This window comes from Populus nigra, chromosome 8 (assembly GCF_951802175.1).
Source record: "Populus nigra chromosome 8, ddPopNigr1.1, whole genome shotgun sequence".
NCBI lineage: Eukaryota > Viridiplantae > Streptophyta > Magnoliopsida > Malpighiales > Salicaceae > Populus > Populus nigra.
The window spans coordinates 12,486,871-12,508,560 of NC_084859.1; the positions used below are offsets into that span (position 1 = coordinate 12,486,871).

Consider the following 21,690-nt stretch of genomic DNA (forward strand, 5'->3'; position numbering starts at 1 on the left):
CCTTCAACAATTAACACCTACTATGTTAATGTGTGTCCCACGCGCCGCCCCCATTTGCCTATCAACAAGGAAACAACTGCTGCTTTCAGGTGGAGCTGTTGACGCAACAGGTCCTTCGTTGGTGGACGGGACTTTGGGCCCACTTTTTGATGGGTTTTGTTCTGGGAAATGGATACTGCACTGCTAGCTGATTGCCTGAAAAGTTGTGTGCCCCAGCCTGCAGCTGGAATTATACATTTTCTTCTGTGCCAATTATCAAAGCAATAGATTGTTTCTTTGTGTGCTTTGAATTATACATTTTCTTCGGTGCCAATTATCAAAGCACCCAATGTACTGATTGTTTTTGCCTTGAAATCTCGTGATTTTTAAAATTTTTATTTTTGAAATTAATTTTTATTTTATGTTTTTAAATTTTTTTGATGTTTTGAGATTTTTTTAATGTGTTTATGTTAAAAGTAATTTTTTTAAAAATATTATTTTCATGTATATCCAATTAAAAAATACTTTAAAAAATAATTATTACTACATCCTCAAACATATCTAATATAGAATAAATTTAATGTTTATATGAATTATAAATCAGGTTAATATATTCTTTTAAATGTTTTCTATCAACTCTGTACTATAGTTAAATTGGTTCACGTGTGGCAGTGATAAAAAGGAGGTTTTTTTTTTTAACAAGCCTAGCATAGCTCATTAAAGAATGAGCTTTTTTTTTTTGTTTTTTTTCTTAATATTATATTTTTATTAAAATTTATCTTTTAATATTAGAGTAATTGTATATTAATTTTTATATTTTTTTATCTTATAATAAAATAAAATAAAATAAATTCAACTGGGTGGAGTTCATGATTAGTCCCAGTTTTGTTTTTCCTCATTATTTGTTATTTTCCCATTCTTTTAGTTTATTCCTTCAACTTAATCTAAGAATTTTTAAATATTTTTTTTTTCAAGTTTATATTTTTTTTTTTTTTTTTAATATTAGATTGATTGAACTTGATAATTAGTTTCTTTTCATTTTGCTTTTCTATAATATTATTGTGGTGTCAAACAAATTTTCTAACATTGGGTTGATGATTAACTTCATGATCATCTATTTTTCTTAACATTTAATTAAATAAAAAATGGTTTCTAAAAACAAAGTTATTAAACCTTGTGGAGTCAATGACCTGATAGTTTTGGCAGAGTAACCTGAATTGCCCTGCTTTGTGGATTTAACGTGTTATTTTTTTTTTCTTTTTTAATCTAGTTTATTTTAAAACTGGAAATATATAAGATGTAATACAATACATGCTATGCGTCTGACTGTTCTCTCTCACTATCAATTAAAAATGTCGGACTCTTGTAAGCAGACAGAAGGCTGCCTTTCTTAGAGCAAGTGCCATGAAAAAGAGTATCGTAACAATCAAGATTTTCATTTATCAGAATTTTATCTCTTATGCACAAAATTAATTAAGGTTTTGAATCTTGTTTGCTAAGAAAAAACACATCTTCTCCTCTCAAGCATCATTAATTCCTCATATTTATCACTTTGTCTCGACATTTCCTAAATATTCCTCCATGAATTTATAAAGATTGTATACCAAGTCAATTAATCATGATTACGTCTTCCTCAAAAATTTTAGAATTGTTTCCTAAAAATTGCTAATTCAAGTTTTATAAATATTAGAGTTACTGGAGGTTTACATAGTTGTTAACTTTAGAATCTATGAAATTAGTTGAAATGCACGTAACCTGGCATGGACACACATTAATAATAAAAAAAAGAATCATTTGGGGCTGCGGGCAATTCGTTATTCATGAAAGTTTGATTTTTTTAATGTTTTTAAATTATTTTAATGTGATAATATTAAAAATAAAATTTAAAATATATAAAAAAACATTTTAAAAATTAATATTTACTGCAATTTCATTATTAAATGTCTTCATCAATAAGAAGAAAAAACAGAACACACAATAGTAGCTGTAAAAAGAAAGAAAGCACTATGTAAAAAAAGGAAGAGAGAGTACAGAGAATTATTAGGGTGAAGAGACTGAGTGTGCAATCAAACAGATAAAATAGACAGAAAAAAAAATGTCATGTAGCGGAGTTGCATATCTCTCTCTACATTGACTCCATCTGTACAACTGACAGCCATGAAGTCATGCACTTGTTTTCAACTGAGTTTGGAAGTTTAGGCACTGCTCCTCTCCGAACTCCCAATCTCTCTCTCCCTCTCCCTCTCCCTCTCTCTCTACCATAGTAAAAGACTCCCTCTGCCACTCCCAGTCTACTAGTCACCGTACATAAACACACCACCACCTGCAACTCCTCTCCCTCTCTCTCTCTCGCCAACCCACACAGTCCTCTGTTTTCACTACGTGGACTTACCTCAGCATCTCTCCCTCTCCCCTTCCTTGAAATATGCAAGATTAATTAACCTTAAAACTCTGAGGATGCTAACACGAATTTAGCTGGACAAAAACACGAGCCACAACCCTAGAAACTTTTCTTCTATTAGCACCATCACCCTTTGTTTCTCTCTCTTTTCTTAACAATAAGTTACTTCTAGAAAGCAACTCGTTTCTCCATTTTACACTCAACCCACAGACCTATCTATCATTTCATCTTCTTTTCCCCTACACGTGAACTCATCAAGGTTGTTCATTCTTGGACTACTTATGTTTTTGATTTAAAAAACACTGTTGGAGGGGTGAATGGGGTGCATGCTCTCTCAATTAGCAGCAAAGTTTGCTTTCTTTCCTCCATCTCCACCTACATACCAGATTAAGAAGAGAGACAATGGCAAGATCTCTGTGGTCTCAACTTCTCCTTCTATGCCACTTCCTCTTGCTGATGATAGTTCGTTAGATATACTCTTGATTGATACAAAGAGAGGCAACAAGATTGTTGCTTTTTATCTCAAAAACCCTTATGCAAGACTCACTGTGCTTTACTCTCATGGTAATGCTGCTGACCTTGGCCAGCTTTATGATCTCTTTGTGCAGCTCAAGGTCAATCTCAGAGTTAATATCATGGGGTTAGTATCATAAACTATTGCTAAAAAAAATTATTTTGGGAAAGTGCAAATTCTCTCCCCTATAAACTGTCTGAGACAATTTATTGTGAGTTTTTCATCTTCTTTTTGTAAAAATTTAAAACTTGTTGTGAAATGCGTCTTGTATTTAATGTTCTCTCTGCTTCTCTATGGGCCTGTAGCTGTTTTTCTCTGTGGATTTGAATGCTTTGTCCTAAAATTTTCTTTTTTTCTTTTTTCTTTTCCCTCTCTTTTCCGATAACAGTTATACTGTTATGGTTCTGGGTTTTTTGGGTTAGATCTGTGAGTAGTGGTGGTTAAGTTTTAATTATCCTGGTGCTAATAACATATTTTTAAGCTATTAAGCAAATAATGGTTTTAATTTACTCACTCATCCATTTTTTTTTTGTCATTTTTACTCTTTAGAGTAAAGATGGATGGTAATTTAAAGGTGTTTTCAAGCTGGCATCAGTCCTTTTCCACTTTTTATTCTTGACTTCTGTTTTACTTAAAGATAAAGTAATTGATACTTACTGACTTGTATTTGGATAGAATTGGTAACAAAGCCAAATTTCTTCTCTTCAGAGTTTTTTGTGCATTTTGGGCCCTGTGAGGTTTTAACTTTACTGTTTCTTTGATCTGTTTTTACTTGTCATTTCTGGCAGTCTTTCTATAATTCAGATCCTGAAAAAGATTCAGCGTGATCTATTCAATGGTATTCTCAAATTTCTGCTATTCATTTTAACTACTTCTGTGTATCTCTATGGATCCAATCTTTGATATGGCCTTAAACCTAAGTGTGCTTGTGGTTCATTTACATTCAAATGCTTGCCTAATTTTTGTGTGCCATGGAAACTGTCTTTCTTTCTTTTGAAAAGATGACTGTCTCATGCTATTGTTCTTTAATTAGCTTTCAATTTTTCCTGCTATTCTTCCCTCTCCCCTGCTGTTTCCTTAATTGGTTTGAATTATGATCTCTGTCATCTGAATGCTATGATGCAGCTATGACTATTCTGGTTATGGTGCTTCATCTGGCAAGGTAAGCTGTCATTCAACTTAAGCTTGTAACAAAAGCAGCATTTTCCTCACGGCATATTGGCATGTTTGAAGAAATCCAGTAATTGAAGATATTGAGATCAAGGAGTTCAAATGTAAAGCAATCAAAATAGCAGTATAATCTGAAATCCCAGATCATAAAGGAGAATCTGGATCATGCATTATGAACAGTAACAAGAGTGCTGCGTGACCAAGAGTAGCAAAATCCGGGTCATCTAATACCAAAGAACTTTTTAGTAAACATATGAGGGAAAACCAACAGAGCACAGATCTACTTGAAAGACTGCAAGTAATTACATCGTCTTTGTTTATAGCAACAACAACAAGAACAATAATAAAGAACGGGGGATAGTGGTCGGTCTATTACCATTCCTCCAAGTGATAATGATACTCTTCAAGTTTATAGTGAGAGAGAGAGAGAAAAAACAAATAAGAGTGAAATTGGAGCACTGTTAACTCCACCCAGAGTACAGATGAGCTCGTCTGTCTAGATATATATCATATAGTTGAGATAGTAGATTATGATGTTTATTCTTTAAAGAAAAAAAACTGGCAGTTGAGATTATGTGATACTTACTGGTTGCACTACTTATTGTCTGGTTTCCCAATTTGACAACTTTACCTATAATTTAAGAAGTTTACAGCACACGGATATTATTGACCTCTACAAAGTAATTATGTACTGTGTTGATTTGTCCAGCCAAGTGAATCCAACACATATGCTGATATAGAGGCAGTTTACGAGTTTCTTCAGACTCAGTATGGAGTCAGTCAGGAAGACATAATTTTGTATGGACAGTCAGTTGGTAGCGGGCCAACATTGCACCTGGCGGCGAAGTTGCCAAGGCTGAGAGGTGTAGTTTTGCACAGTTCCATTCTTTCTGGTCTCCGTGTGCTCTGCCATGTGAAGTTTACATTTTGCTTTGACATCTACAAGGTAAGCAGGTTAACTTGGTCGTTGCTACTTATTGAAATTCTAATGGTTTATTGACTAATGAGCACCATGTCTTTGGTTCTTCTATCCCTGCTGCCATTTTTAAGACATGCACTTGTCTCGTAAATGCAGAATGTAAACAAAATTCGGAAGGTGAAGAGCCCTGTTCTAGTGATACATGTAAGCATCTTTTCTTCCTGTAGTCTTCTTTAGAAACTCTTTATCATGCTATCATTCTGCTGAGACCTTGGTTCGCCAAGCAAATCCTTTTTTAAAGGGTGCCCAGTCAACTGATTGTACGAGAGCTTGAGAATACATTGAGATCTGAAATGCTTTAATATGCATGAGGTCAGCCTGTCCAAGCTGATTGAGATTTCTGGAATTTGTAATTTCGATCAATACAATGCCGAAGTTTGCAATCCAAGAACATTAAATGGAATCCTTTTCTGTTACAATGACCATAAATAGTAATGCACAAAACATAATAAATTAAATTTAACGAGTGTCTTTGAGCACTCATTATCATTATTTTGGATTGATTAATCAGGCTAAATGCCATAATTAATTGTGTTTGGTAATATGTTGGCTTATAAGCTATTGAAGTAATAGTGATTGGTACCATCTACACTTTTTAACTTTTGCTATAAACCACCAAACACATACTAAGTTAAGTCAACTTGATTAATCATCAAAGGTTAAGTTAAAATCTAGTGAAAACAATCTACTTTGTTCAATTTTAAGGATGGATATCATAGAAAATTGATTTACACCCGTGAAATGTTTTATCGGTGTAAAAGCTGTGTTTCTATTGATATAAATATCACCGACTGATATTTACTAAGAGGAAAGTATTGTTGGCTAGTGTCTTCTTGGAGATTTTAGATTTGTCGGTAATTCAGTCGGTGGTTTAAAAGATAGGTTGACATACTATTAACATTGATGATAAAAATAGATGATGATCAATTTTTATCAGTTTATTTGTTAGTAAATATTATTGGCAGATCACCGACTAACAAATTGTCGGTATATATCATGTATAACCGATTAATTCACAATTAGAATCACCGACAATCATGTTCTGTCTATAAATCTGTAGGTCTATATCAAAACAGTTAACAACTTTGTATTTCTCTGGGGAAAATGGATTTGTTGTACCGACTAACACACCAACATAATTTTTATGTTTGTCGATGTTTTAGTAACTTTTTTTAACTGCTATCAAATAATTTGACATTAAATAGCATTAAACAAAAAAAAATAGATTAAAGAATATATTTAATATTATTAATTTAACTGTACAAATTAAGAGTATCACCAACATAATATTTTTTTATTTTTTTAATTATTTCTATTTTGTTGGTAATTACTAACAAAATATTACATTGAAAATTTCCAAGAGAAACATTCCGTCGCTATTAATAATACCACCAACATAATTTTTATTTTTATTTTAATTTTTGAATAAATGGTGCTTGATGTACACATGAATTGATTGTTATAGTGTAAAAAATGCAAGAGATGTGTCTCCCTTAGAGATGCTTACTCTCGAGATTCCCACCTGAAGGTCCACGTCTAGGTGAGAACCGCATACTTTTTCTTTTTTTCTGACTTAGTCGTGAAAAAAGATATCTATGGTCGATTCGATTCTACAAAGAGTGGATTCGCTCAGTATGTTAGCAAGTAATTGGAAGGTTGCAGGTGAATAGATAACAAATTACGTGTGTATTTTGTTTTTGTTCTAACTTATGGCCTACTTTTGGTTTTTTGAGAAGTTTTTTGTGCTAGTGGATGCTCATCACTAACGCCTATATTTTGATACAAGACTCGGGTTGATAAACAGAAAATAGCTACATAATTTCTCCCTTTAATTAAGTATATGTTCGAACTATTGTAACCTAATGGTAAATTTGTTCACAATTACTTGATCCAGGTCTTTCATGCCTGGTTAAAATCTTATTCAAATTTATAGTATTGACAGCAGAGCCTCGTCGTCTCTCCTTTTCTTTCAACCTATCTTCTTCCCATTTTCATCAATGGTAAACATGGTTTCATTTCGTTTCTGAGAGAGAAAAGACCTTACCGAGTTCCAGAAACTAGTTGCAGTGATTTCGTGGTTAGGGCTATTAAGGATGTTACATATCAGAATCTATCAAGTTTCAGCACTAAACTTGTTTCGTAGTTAGGGCTATTAAGGATAATATCAGAATCTATCAAGTTTCAGTACTAAACTAGTTAAGTTGATCGCATGATTGGGGTCTGTTGTAGGCTTTTGGAATTAGGATTTACTCTCTCCGTAACTGCATGTGTGCTTATATACATGCATATTCCAAGTGCTTGAGAGGATGCTTGCAAAATGTTGCTTTGTCTATTGTTATTTCATGCTAAATCACCAAAGTCATTGCTATTCTAAATTCCCAAGTGCAAAGGCGTGTTATCCTCTGAGGTTCACTTTTAAGCATGTCGACAATTTCATCTGGCTTAAACTAGGCTGACCATTTCTGACCACGAAACTTTTATGATGTGCTCTTTGCATCTGACCTGTCTGAAGCAGGTTTTGAGATGGGTTGCATTGTATGTTTTACAGGGCACAGAGGATGATGTTGTGAACTGGTTACACGGTGATGGGCTGTGGAAAATGGCAAAAGAACCGTACGAGCCTTTATGGATTGAAGGAGGAGGGCACTGTAACTTGGAACTGTATCCTGATTACATCCGCCATCTCAGCAGGTTTATATACGAAATGGAGAATATAACCGCAGAGATCCATCTCCAAAAGATCAGGCAGAATCTCCGTATAAAACCTAGGTCTGAGAATGCTTCCAACAAGTGCTGTGGGTTCAAACCGTGGCGACCTAAATGCTCAGAATGTTTAAGATCCAGGTGCATAAAATGCTGGTGGCGTCCCAAGTGCACACAAAGCCGGAGACCCAAATGTTCAAGTTGCGTTGCATGTTGCTGGCGACCCAGATGCCCGAAATGTCCAATACACGGTTGCTGCTGCAGAATAAGTTGCGCGCCATGGAGATGCTATTTGGGAAAACACAGTGGGATAAATGGAAAGCAGGATGGCTGATAATGTTAATCACCATGGTTGTATAGATTGCTGAATTCACAAAAACTTCTAATTTTGTGCGTTAGTGTCCAAAACATGGGGAAGTAGTGTGATATTATGTTTATTAGAAAAGATATTATTGGATGTTGTTGTTGGTATGCTCTTGCATGGAAATGAAGATTTTATACTATGATTTTTCATGAAATACTATTTAAAATACCTTTCGATCGCCAGAGTGGATGGAAAATGGATCAGCAACATTATTATTGGGGGAAATGAAAATATTTTATGAGCCTAACAATGTTAATAAATCTCGGGATGCATATATCGTCAATTAATTCTCTCGTTGTTTCTTTTTCAAAACATAATTTTCCTACGTACCAAACACCAAAAAAATTAATTTATGATAGAAATCACAGAATTATTTTTTTTTCAAATAAAGGTATAGAATGTGCTAAAATCTTAACAACTATATAATATCCTACGATGTTAACATTAAAAAAAAATCCAAAAATTAAAGCAATATTAACATCCAAATAATATCCTAAAAACAAACCCGTTTCTATGCTTTCTTATCTTGATATCAGCACCGCATCAATTCAATATTTTCACATGGCGTAAACTATACTACACCATATTGAATGTATTTTAATTGATTTGACTGGTGCCTCTCTTTTTTTTAATTATTTTAATTAACTGTGGCAAGTCCATCATCAAGTCGTTGTAGTATAGTGGTGAGTATTCCCGCCTGTCACGCGGGTGACCCGGGTTCGATCCCCGGCAACGGCGATAGTTTTTGTTCTAGCGCTTTTATTAATGTTGGGCCCGACTTACTCTTAAGCTAACAAATCATTACTATTGTTTATGGAAAGAGCAGATTATGTTTGTTTTTTAGAGTATTTTTTATATTAAAATAATATTTTTTTTTTAATTTTTTTATATTAATAAATTAAAAAAATTATAAAAAATATTATTTTATAAAACATCATTTTGGTAGCGATACCAACAGCCAGTGTATTGGAGAAAACAACCTGAGCAGCAGGGTATATACACCCTCTGACGTCATTCTCATTGCAAACAGCAAGCATGACTGAATCCTCTAGGCAAAGATGATTTATAACTTCAGCATTAGAATACCAGAACACTCTGAAAAACAATCATATCAGATAATTGAACAGTTTCCCACATTTACTCGTCTCAAAACAAGCGCAATAGTACACTTTGAGTTCGAAGCTGACGTTTTCCGATAGTAATAACATATCAGCTTGATGAAAGCTTCCCCTTCCATGTACACTGCTGACAAGTTGAAGCTGCTCTAGCAAAGGAATACTGGGTAGAGAAGCTGGTAAATAGTCTTCACCTGCACTAGACGCTCCAAGCATTGACCATTGAAAATGATTAGGGTATAGTAGACCTTGATTCTCATGAGTTGTTTGGGTGTAATAAGATTGATATATCGATTGCAATGGCTGTTGTGTTTGCAACTGCAGCTGCTTACTGGAAGATGCTGGAAATGCATCGCTTGGTGCTGAACCTTGTGTCTAAGGAAAATATAGAGCATGGTTTTCCCTTGGAAAATATAGAGAAAGTGACCTTGCAGGTGATAGAAACTTCTCCACTGAAATTGCAGAAGGAAATGCATGTGCTGGAGCCACATTGGCAACAGCGGGCAACCCAGATATAGACGGTGGCAAATCAATTGGCCGGAACAATGGTGCTAAAGTCTTCACCTGTGCATGAAGAAATTCCTAAATATAAAAATTGCCTTCTTTTCCTGGTAATTAACAATCCTTCTCTTTAGTAAAAGCTTAACAAATTAACAATTCTCGCCCAGCAAGAATGCAAGAAGGGCAGCTTACTAATTGTTCAGTACTCAACTCCTGTCAAAACTTAGAACCTCGATAGTTGTCTTTAATGGAATGTTTCAAAGCACTCTCAGCAAGAGGTAAGCAGTCACTGACTATCTTAAACGGCACCTAAATCAAGGAAACAAGAATTAACAACAAATAATAAAAAACTGAGCGTTCACACAAACAGGTTCAAATTTTTTTAGCACATGACATAAGGTTAAAAAATGGAAAACATAATATGGCACAAAATCTAGATAAATATGCTAGGAGAGTCCTAGCTAGAAAACAATTATGGAACATTTGATCGATCGCATTTACCAACCCACGATCGATCCAATCAATCCCAGAAACTTTTAAGATAGACATGATCAGATATAAAATCCCATTTTAAGTATAAGATAGACATTTGATATAAAATTTTATATAACTTGAAATGATACCAGATTAAATGATACCTCAAATGCAAGTACTCTTGTTTAAGGAGTGACTTTACTTAAAACTCAAGCCTCAGTTTTAAATATTCAAGTTCTTCATCGTTGAAAACTTCAAATAGAAGTGGACTTTCTTTGCTGACAAGCTTTAGGCCCTTGTTAATCCTGTAAAATAAGTATTTCGTGGGATGACATACCTGATTTCTCTTCAAGACATGTATGATTAGTTGAGGTAACAAGCTGACCGAACACCCATGCTAAAGAAAAAGAAAAGGATTCTTTAGCAAGTAAAGAACGCAGAGGGTGATTTGTAAAAAGAAAAACTTCATCAGTACACTTGCAGATTTACCATTTACTGCTCATAATGTAACAGCACTCGCTCATGCTTTGAAATTTATACCAGTTTTATTATCCATAAGATCCCAGTCGCTACAATATCAATATTTTCTCGCCTGTGCATGAAATTTCCCATGAAATGCAGCTGGTTCCAAATCATCAACAGCAGTGTAAATTCCGTAAAGCCTCTTCACACCAAAATCAAATAGAAAGAGCTTTGTACCCGCTTTGATTTTCAAAACTATATCTAAATTTTCCCGGTGCAGCCCAAAAACACGATACTCAGGTTTAGTTTCTCCAATGCACAAAAATATAAATCCAGTTATCTTTTCTGCACTTTACTTTCTTTACATTAATCCATCATTACATATCTCTTCCCTATCTTCTAACGAGCACTTGAACAGCGAACCTCTCCGCCCTGCCACAGGTAAGTAAAACACAGCAATGTAATAGTCAATTCATTTTCCTACCGATGCAGACACGCATCGACCAGAGAGTGGAGGAGTCATAAAAATTTGTGTGCTGAACAGAACTTGAGTTAAACTCAGCAATCATTCTCATCCATAACGTCTTGCAAATTTGCTAAAAAGCAAGACTGACTCAATAACACAACATGAGAAAATATAAAATTCACTCTGGCGTGCCCTGCTATATAACAATATATCATGTTAAGAAGACACAGCCCTCAATGTTTTTACTAGTATCGTATCATGCAAACTGCAAAACCCTATCTCTATCAACTAAATTTGTTGAAAATAAACCCTCAAAATATATAAATGAAACCGAACATAGAAACCGAGTGTCATTAAAAAAATACCTGGAAATCCAGCGACGGAACTGCGAGAAAAACGAAAGTTATTAGGGAGTCTTTTTCAAGAACTGGGTTTCGTATAGGCAAATTTCCTGGACTGATTTTGGTTGTAAGAAGTTGGAACAAGTCTCGTGAGAGTGGTGACGTACAGAGGATTTGTGCAATTTTTTTTTTTAAATAGCATCCAGCAAGAGATTAGTAAACTTAATTACATGCACTCCCTTGAGGACCAGATCAAAATTAAATTTTTTAAAAAAAATATAAGCGTTGTTAACAAATTTTTTGTTGAACTAAAAAATCTTAATAATATTTAAAAATAAAAATATATAATTCACATATTTAAACTAAACTTGTTAACATATTTAAAAATGAAAATATATAATTCACGCTAGCCTTTTTTTCACACAAGATTACACGAACATAAAAATCACACCGAAAATCTTAATAATATAAATACAATGATTTATAAATCACTATATTATGGTAGTAAGGATATCAATGATAGAACAATGTTCATCACTTGCCCCATCATTTAATAAGGTGTGTGAATGTGTGTCTTGAAATCCTGACGAAAGGAAAATGCCCTGAAAAAAATCTAGAGTTTCCTTATTCTCTTCACTGACTTTATTACAAAATCCTCAGAGGTCTCGCTTTCACATCCTTTCCTTCAATACCCCAATCGAAGGAAACAAAAACATCGCCGTCGTCTTAATCATTACAAGCGTTGAAACTGTAAATTCTCTCGCTTTCCATAATAGGAAATTTTATTAATCCTCTCCAAAAGCCACCAACAGGGGGGCAGATCATTTTTGGAGAGACCCTGCATTGTTTTTGTTTTTGTTTTTGGAGAGACATTATTGGTATGGGTGTTGATATGATAGGTTTCAATAAAGAAATGATGCTGGTGGCTTGAGGCTTTGAATTGGACCTGGTCCCTCTGTTTTCTTTTCTTGGGTTGTTCAAATAGGGACGCTTTGTAAGAAACTTTCTTATTAATTTACCTTTTCTGTTTACTCTGTTTCTCAACTACTTTCCCCAGCCTCTGTGTTCTTCATAGACACTACTTTTTTTTCCCTTTCCCTTTTTTTTTTGGTCAACGTTATCAGTGGTCTGTTTAGTTCCATATTGTCTGCTAAGGATTTGCACAGCCAGCAACATGGCTGCTGCTGATCCATACCATCTAAGAAGAGCACCCACAATTCACCACTATAGTAACTCGAGGGAGGATCTTGATAGTGAAATTGGCAGTGTAGAATTTGTAACGTATACAGTCCACATACCGCCCACACCTGATAACCAACCAGTGGAAATCCCTGCAGAGAATGAAAAGAAGATGGAGAGGAGTTTCACGTCGAATTCTATGTTTACAGGTGGGCATAATTGCGCTACTCGTGCGCATATGAAAGAAAAAACGATCGAGTCCCAAACAAGCCATCCTCGAGTGGCAGGTGCAAACGGGTCGTTTTGTGCGGTGCCAGGCTGTGATGCTCAGGTCATTGCTGATAAACGTGGCGTTGATTTAGTACCTTGTGAATGTGAATACAAGATTTGTTGGGATTGTTGTAAGGATGTCCTGGCTACTGGTGACGGGATATGCCCTGGTTGCAAAGAACCTTATAGGAGTCATGATGTGCCCGAGTTGCATAGCAGGAGGTTATCTTTCGGTAAATCCAGTAAAGCCTTGGCCAAGAGCCAGAGTGGTGAACTTGATTATTCCCAATATTTATTCGAGTCAATGACGAATTATGGGTACGGAAATGCTTTGTGCCCAACTGATGGTGTGAAGGGCAATGATGAGGGTACTAGTGGTGGTGTCCAGAAATCTTTTGTTGAGAAACAATGGAAACCCCTTACCCGTGAATTGAAAATATCTGCTAAAGTTATTGCTCCATATCGGTAAGAACACCAATTCTCTTCTCATATTCTCTTTTAGTTACTCTGCGCTGTGATTTTTCTTTTCTCTCTGCCCTTGCATATTTGGAGTGGTGAATAAATGATACAGAGCTTCATGAGTAGGTTTTTCATCCGTTCTTGTAACGTAAATTTTCCGGTTGCGTTTTCAAGTCGTGCGTAATTTCTAGGGATAAAACAATTTGTTTTCTGAAACTGATTTTACATCATTGCAATGTATTGGGTGGTAAATAACAGGGAAGTTAAACAAAGAGTTGCAGAACAGCAAGAGATGTCCTCATAATCAGTCTTGGATAATGAATCTTCTCAACATTTGACTAATTTCTATGAATTGAAAGGTTCTACATTTCTTGGTTTCTTCGGTTAGGAATAATTTAGTTCAATCTGCGTTGGTTGGCATGTGGACTATATAACCTTTGAGTTTAAATCGCTATATAACTCTACAGGTTTTGGGATCACCTTGCATTACTTTGGCTTCAGTTCCATCTTTGATTCGCTATATATACTACAACTTCCACAGTTTCAGCAAATTTTAAAGATTTCTGCTTGTTTTTCTTTGGTTATCATTTCACGAAATGATTGTTCTGAGTTTATGTTTACTTATTTCTGAGAGCTTTCTCTTTTCACATGTGAGCTATATGATTTTATAATTCATGCACTCTGCTGAACTATTCTTGCAGGCTTGTAATCCCTATCCGAATAATTGTTCTTGCATTATTCCTGCGTTGGAGGGTCTCAAATCCTAATGAAGATGCAAGATGGTTGTGGGGCATGTCTACAGTTTGTGAAATCTGGTTTGCTTTTTCTTGGCTACTTGACCAGCTCCCGAAGCTTTGTCCAATTAACCGTGTTACTGACCTTGATGTTCTGAAGGAGAAGTTCGAAACTCCTAGTCCAAGTAATCCAACAGGAAAATCTGACCTTCCTGGCATAGATATCTTTGTTTCTACTGCAGATTCAGAGAAAGAACCACCCCTTGTTACTGCAAACACCATTCTGTCTATTCTTGCAGCTGACTACCCAGTTGAGAAGCTCTCGTGTTATGTTTCAGATGATGGAGGTGCTTTGCTAACTTTTGAAGCCATGGCAGAGGCTGCTAGTTTTGCCAGCTTGTGGGTTCCATTTTGTAGGAAACATGAAATTGAGCCTAGAAACCCAGAATCTTATTTCAATATGAGAAGAGATCCTTACAAGAATAAAATCCGCCCAGATTTTGTTAGAGATAGAAGGCGGGCAAAACGTGAGTATGATGAATTCAAGGTTCGAATTAACGGCCTTTCTGATTCAATTCGCCGCCGATCTGATGCCTATAATACTCAAGAAGAGCTAAAGGCAATGAAAAGATGGAAAGAGAAAGTAGATGACGAACCAATGGATAGATTGAAGATCCCAAAGGCTACCTGGATGGCTGATGGAACCCATTGGCCTGGCACCTGGACAGTTCCAGCACCTGAGCATACTAGGGGTGATCATGCCAGCATCTTACAGGTAAGATTACTTGTTCTAAAACTTGCATTAGAACTTCTAATGAATTTATTACAGCAACTCTTTTTTTTTTTGGTTGTCGAACATAACAGACACAAAGCATCCATTAATTTCTCATTGCATCTTGCTTGCTATATGGAATGTTATTTCCCTTGATTTCACAGGCAAAAGTTATAGGCTTAGTGTTGCTAGAGTTCCATTGTAAATGCATTACTTGCCCAACATGCTAGTTAGTAACTTCATTGAAATTTATTTATATGTTTATATGGAGTGAGATTGTATGCGCTGAATAACAGGCTGAACATTTAAGTACAGGTAATGTTGCAGCCTCCTAGTGATGAACCACTAAAAGGAATAGCAGGGGATAGCAAATCCATGAACCTATCTGAAGTGGATATTCGCCTTCCTGTGTTGGTTTATGTTTCTCGTGAAAAGCGACCTGGTTATGATCACAACAAGAAGGCTGGGGCGATGAATGCACTGGTTCGAGCCTCCGCTGTTATGTCTAATGGACCTTTCATTCTTAACCTTGACTGTGACCACTACATATACAACTACCAGGCATTGAGAGATGGCATATGCTTCATGATGGACCGGGGTGGGGAAGGCATTTGTTATGTTCAGTTTCCTCAGAGGTTTGAAGGAATTGATCCATCTGACCGCTATGCCAATCACAACACTGTTTTCTTTGATGTCAACATGCGGGCCCTTGATGGGATACAAGGTCCAGTATATGTTGGAACAGGATGCCTCTTTCGTCGGACTGCCTTCTATGACTTCGATCCTCCAAGGTATGAAGATCATGGCAGCTGCTTCTTCGGCCGTCACAAGAAGGCTGCCGTTGCTTCTGCCCCAGAAATCAGCCAATCTTATGGAATGGAAGATGCAGAGAATCAGGAAATCAACGCTCCTCTTATTCCTAGAAAGTTTGGAAATTCAAGTTTGTTTCTTGATTCGGTAAGGGTGGCAGCATTTCAAGGTCTTCCCCTCGCAGACAATTCACATGTCAAATACGGACGACCTCCTGGTGCTCTAACTGGTCCTAGGCCCCTACATCTAGCCACAATTGCTGAGGCAGTGAATGTCATCTCATGCTGGTATGAAGATAAAACTGAATGGGGCCAATCCGTAGGGTGGATTTATGGATCTGTAACTGAGGATGTTGTCACTGGGTATAGGATGCATGGACGAGGATGGAGATCGGTTTATTGTGTGACTGAGAGGGATGCATTCCGTGGGACTGCCCCTATTAACCTTACTGATCGACTTCATCAGGTTCTCCGGTGGGCGACTGGCTCTGTTGAGATATTCTTTTCTCGCAACAACGCCCTTCTGGGTGGCCCTAGGTTGAAGCTCCTGCAGAGGATTGCCTACCTCAATGTTGGAATTTACCCTTTCACTTCTATATTCCTCGTTGTTTACTGCTTCATTCCCGCATTTTCACTCTTCACCAATCAGTTCATCGTTGCGTCTCTAACTGTCACATTCCTAGTATACCTCTTTATCATCAGCGTTACCCTTTGCATTCTTGCTGTGCTTGAGATCAACTGGTCTGGAATTGAACTGGAGGAGTGGTGGAGGAATGAGCAGTTCTGGTTAATTGGAGGCACAAGTGCGCATCTTGCTGCCGTGCTCCAGGGGCTACTGAAGGTGATTGCAGGGATTGAGATTTCATTCACACTGACATCTAAATCAGCTGGAGATGATGCTGACGATGAGTTTTCTGATCTCTATCTATTCAAATGGACATCTCTTATGATACTACCTTGCACAATCATTATGACTAACTTCATTGCAATTGCAGTCGGTGTTTCCCGAACTATATATAGCGAAGCACCTCAGTGGAGCAACTTACTTGGAGGTGTGTTCTTCAGCTTCTGGGTCCTGGCTCATTTCTACCCCTTTGTAAAAGGGCTTATGGGAAGACGTGGGAAGACACCCACCATCATATACGTTTGGTCGGCTCTCCTTTCGATTTGTATTTCATTACTTTGGGTTGCTATTGACCCTCCATCAGGAAATAATCAAATCGGGGGACTATTCCAGCTCCCATGAGTTTCTTTTTTCTGCCATCTCTAATGTGGGTTGCATACAGATTTCATCATGGACTTTTTGTTGATCGCTAGCATAGTTTTGATGTTCATACAGGGTGTGGATTGTTTATACAGTAATACATTCATTCTTTACAGATTTTCAGATGTAACTTCAGAAACTGTTGTGATTAATACCTTGCCCTTCAATGATTTAAAACTTGCATTCTTTACGTTTCTTTCTACTTTTCATTGCGGAATCGATACGGGCACATTTTTCTCCCTACATCTTTGGTTTTATTTCTTCTTCCGCTGTTTGACTGAGAGTCTTTGAGATCAAAGATCATTGAAAGGGAGCATGTTGTAGAAAGATTTGTATTTCCTAAAACTAGCAGCATGCGCTTAATTAGAAGATATTTAATGAAATGAAGAGGGACAATGATCATTATTTCCTCTTTTCCATTGCAATGTATGTGCTTCATTGCATGAGGGGAAGGATTTGGAATTGTTTAGATAGTCTATGGAACTTGTTTCAGGTCAGATTGTTAGCGTCTATCATCATGCTTGTTGCTTCCATTTTTTTCCTGATACCCTCTTACAGCGAAATTGTATCTTAGCGACTCTAGTCTCGGAGTACAGGTTTCTGCGTTTTAGTGCTTCACTGGTGTGTGTTTGGTATCTTGCGCAAGCACTACGCGGATAATTTTTTTGTTAGCATTATTAAACTCGACTAAATAATAAGATGTTTTATTGATTTAGCCTTATATCATGTTGAGTTTTTAAATAAATTAAGCGAGAATTGATTTGATATGGCTTAACCAGTTTAATAAATGCATTCGTCATTGAACTAAAATTTAATTTGTCTTTTTCATAAAAATTAAATAAATAAAAACATTAATTTAATTTTTTTATTAAAAAATTAAAATAATAATAAAAAATTAAAATAATAAGGTTTTGGATTGTCTTGGGCCAAACTAGTTTGGCCCATTTAATCCATCATCTAGGTCTTAGTCATGACTAAGTTTAATAAAAAAAATTTTTATAATTCAATTTTTATTTAATTAAAGAAGAAAAGACATCGAATAATGAATAATTAAAAAGAAATATATGTCTTCAACCTAAAATCAATTTTATGATTAATGCATCTATTGATTATTTGAAAAAAAACATGTTTTTTTATTAAAAGTAATATTTTCTTAAATAAAAACCAATAATGATCTCGAAAATAAATTTTTAAAAAATATTGAGACAATATCTTGATATCATATATGTTATTAAAAAAAGTAATATAAAAATTCCACTTACAGTTAAAGGAAATAAATCTTATTTTATTAAATATTCATGAACAATCTTTCATTTTTTATTTTTGTATATTAGACACGCAATAATTGAAAATAATTGTTAACATTCCTATAAAAACTTTAAATATTATTTAAGAATCATAGAAAAATTAAACAGTAATTTAAATATCATGCAAAGACTTTTTTTTCCACAGCGCATTTCCTTGAAAACTCAAATAAAAATTTTAAACCAATAATGATAGGTTTATTGTTGGAATTAGGGCTTAAGCTTCTCGTCAGTAATATTCAGCAATGATGATCTTAATCATATAATAATTAAAGAATGCTGGTATTGCACTCAACATATAATTAAAGAAACTTAACATTAGGTGGTTTTAATTACTTCCCTTTCAAGTTAATCATATTTATTAATTATGAGATTTTGACCTTAATTGTTTGTATGCTGGCATTGAACTCAACATGGCGGTGGATTTTGATTAATTTTAGGTCACAGTACATATATATGATTTTATGTTGAACTTAAAAACCACAGAGATTCAAAATATATAACAAGCTATCGTTTTTTTAGCATCTCTCCATAAAGACAGCAATAGAGAATTATGATATTGAGATGCATAACCCTACCCTTACCTTCTCTCAAAGATGTAAGAATTTAAAGGTTAAATTATGATACTAAAAGTTATGAATCAACATGAAGAAAATTTATAAAATATTTGAAACCTGCAAAGAAAAAAAATTAAAAAATAATGATTTTTCAATTTTAAAACCCCGCAATCTAACTTGATTTTGGAACTTCTTTCTACCGTGGACTTAACCGGATGGTTCTTTAGATTTCAACTAGATTTATTACTCGTGTTCTACCCCGGATTGAATAATTTTATTTTATGTAAAAAAAATATAAGGGTAAAACAAATCCAAGACCCCACTTGTTAGTTCAATTGATGATTTAAATAATATGAACAAGAAAAAGCAATAACAATAAGTAAATTGACAAAAAAAGAAGAAGAACCAAAAATGAATCTATTAAGATTATCAACACAACTCAAGATTCACGGATGAAATTGTAAAAAAAAAAAAACAATCTAAAAAACATAAAAAAAATCCCTATTAAATTTGGTGAACTCGAAAACTTCGTGATCATAGATATAAGATTGAGATAATTTCATATAAAGAAAAGCATTGAAAAAAAAGTTAAAGGATGAAATTGAAATAAATTAATTTAAAAGAGAGGGGAATGAAAACAAAAGTGAACTCATGTTAACCTTTAAAACCGATGATTTTGACCATGAACCTTAGGCTAACCTAATAAAAGACAAACCACAAAAAATAACAAAGCAAAACTAAAAAAGATAATAAGAAAACATCAGTCTAAAAAAAGGAAAGGAAAAACAAAGAAAACTCGGGCAAACCTTCTAAACTCGGTCTAATCTTTAAAACTCACAACTTGTAAGGTCTTGGGCTCGAGTTCAATCAAGGAGCTTAATTCTCAACTAATTTAACTTTAAATGATGAAATCATAGAGAAAAATATTAACCAAAAAAATTGCAAAAGCAAAAAAACCAGCAACAAAAAAAGGTTGATAAAAAAAATCAAAGGAGGATGAAATTTGAAAAAAAAAATGATTCTAAACAAAATAAATAGCAATTAAAATAATGATCAAATTTAAAAGATAAAAAAATCATTGGAGTGAAATTGAGAAGTATTTGTAATTTAATAGATTATTTATAGATTAAAAAAATGATAGGAGTGAAATTGAGAAACATTTATAATTTTATACATTATTTATATATTAAAAAATAATAGGGGGTGAAATTAGAAAATATTTATGATTTTATAGCTTATAAAAAAATAGTAATCAAAAGGACAAAAACCAAATATGAAGAAGAAAAAAATTAAAAGGTTTGGTTTGAAATTTTAAAGAGATGACGCTAAATTTGAGGATGAGAGAGAGAAGAAAAAGGAAAAAAAATGAATGGTCATCAACGTCAAACTAAAGGCGCTTCTAATTTATATGCCGCCCCACCATGTAGGGAGTGCCAAGATCTTTCAAACATCACCTCGAAAGGCGGAGTTTAGTGGTCGAACGACCTGGCATACACCACTGGAATGGCACAAGGGTTCTCCCCACGCTGATGCATATGTTGCAGGCGTAACGAAGTTTTTTTTAAATATGCAATATGTGTCAATTACAATAATGTGGTAACCTCCAAATTAACATTAAAATCAATATAAAATGACCAAAAAGCCCTTGTGAGAGAGTTATATTGATTTTGTCTTTAAAAGCATCATAGTAATTATACTACTTTGAAAACAATTAAAGAACCAAAATACCGTTGAGTGAAAGATATTATGTTTTTTTTATTCTGTAGTTACAGTAGTAATTCTTTTATGAAATAAATAAATAAATGAGAAATCTAACTTCATATATTATGTTAACGATAATTATATCGTGGTAAAAAGATCAAATGTCTAGATAAATAATTTTTTTGCTCAAGAATAATTTTATAACTATACTATTACAAATAAACAATATTTTGAATGTTAATGCACAACAACTTCTCTAGAAGAATTAGTTTTGTCTTAATCGGCTAATTCTTCCGTACACCTTTTGTGTTTATTTTGTATTTAAAAGATATCTCTATTTTTTTTCTCAATATCAACCTTGTAAAATATTATTGTTATACCATTTCGGTGTTATTTATACGGTTAAATTTGACACTTGTCACGTGCTCACACCAAAGATTTTTGCTGATGTACATTCTAGTCCTAAATGTTTTGTTTTAAGTTACTTTAGTCTCTATATTTTAATTTTATTATAAATAAGTATTTAAATTAATTTTTTTGGTCACCGACCTTGAATTTTTTAAAAAAAAAATCTAAGGCGATAAATATTAATACTATAGGAAAAGGAAAACTTTATTTTTCAAATTGGTATATCTATTTAAATCCACACATTGATCATCAACTATTAGATTATAGAAAAACCAAAATTTTATTGAAAAATAATACACACACACACACGTGTGTGTGGAGTAATATGAGAAAATAATCAAAATCAAAGTAAAAACACTTAAATGACCTAACAACATTAATTTATTTATTAATTAAAAATTCTATAATATCATATAGAAAAGATTTTTTTTTAATATCATGGTATAGAAAAATTATTATATATATTTATACATGTATACCTGTTTCAATTCATCTTGACTAATTTTGAGCAAGTTTATAATTTGAATGTAGGGAATTTATTGAAAAGGAATTATTCATGGACTAAATTGTATTTATAGAAAAAAATACAAAATAAAATCTTATTGTAACAAAAATAAAATATATAGATCAATTTATTTTTTTCAAAAAACTTGAGGGACCAAGAGATGATTAGTTGTTATTAAAATTAAAAATAGTAGAGAGATTTCTAAATAAAAAATAAAGATTAAATTTTGTTGCAAATTGAATTTCAATTCTAAATTCAA

General features: G+C 34.1%; 2 protein-coding genes and 1 non-coding gene across 3 annotated transcripts; all 3 read left to right on the plus strand.

The window, feature by feature from the left end:
* The first annotated feature begins 2,069 nt into the window (after nt 1-2,069).
* LOC133700893 (uncharacterized) lies at nt 2,070-8,264 on the plus strand. Its single transcript, XM_062124621.1, has 5 exons — nt 2,070-3,020; nt 4,020-4,056; nt 4,774-5,010; nt 5,140-5,187; nt 7,592-8,264. The coding sequence occupies exons 1-5, from the start codon at nt 2,698-2,700 to the stop codon at nt 8,078-8,080; spliced, it is 1,134 nt and encodes a 377-aa protein (XP_061980605.1). The 5' UTR covers nt 2,070-2,697; the 3' UTR covers nt 8,081-8,264.
* A 512-nt stretch (nt 8,265-8,776) lies between these two features.
* Nucleotides 8,777-8,848, plus strand: TRNAD-GUC (transfer RNA aspartic acid (anticodon GUC)). Its single transcript has one exon. It is a non-coding gene; the product is annotated as a tRNA-Asp (tRNA).
* Nucleotides 8,849-12,360: 3,512 nt separating this feature from the next.
* Nucleotides 12,361-17,154, plus strand: LOC133701037 (cellulose synthase-like protein D3). The gene is made up of 3 exons (XM_062124801.1): nt 12,361-13,383; nt 14,079-14,886; nt 15,199-17,154. Exons 1-3 carry the CDS (start codon nt 12,644-12,646, stop codon nt 16,936-16,938), a joined length of 3,288 nt encoding a protein of 1,095 aa, XP_061980785.1. The 5' UTR covers nt 12,361-12,643; the 3' UTR covers nt 16,939-17,154.
* Nucleotides 17,155-21,690: the final 4,536 nt, after the last annotated feature.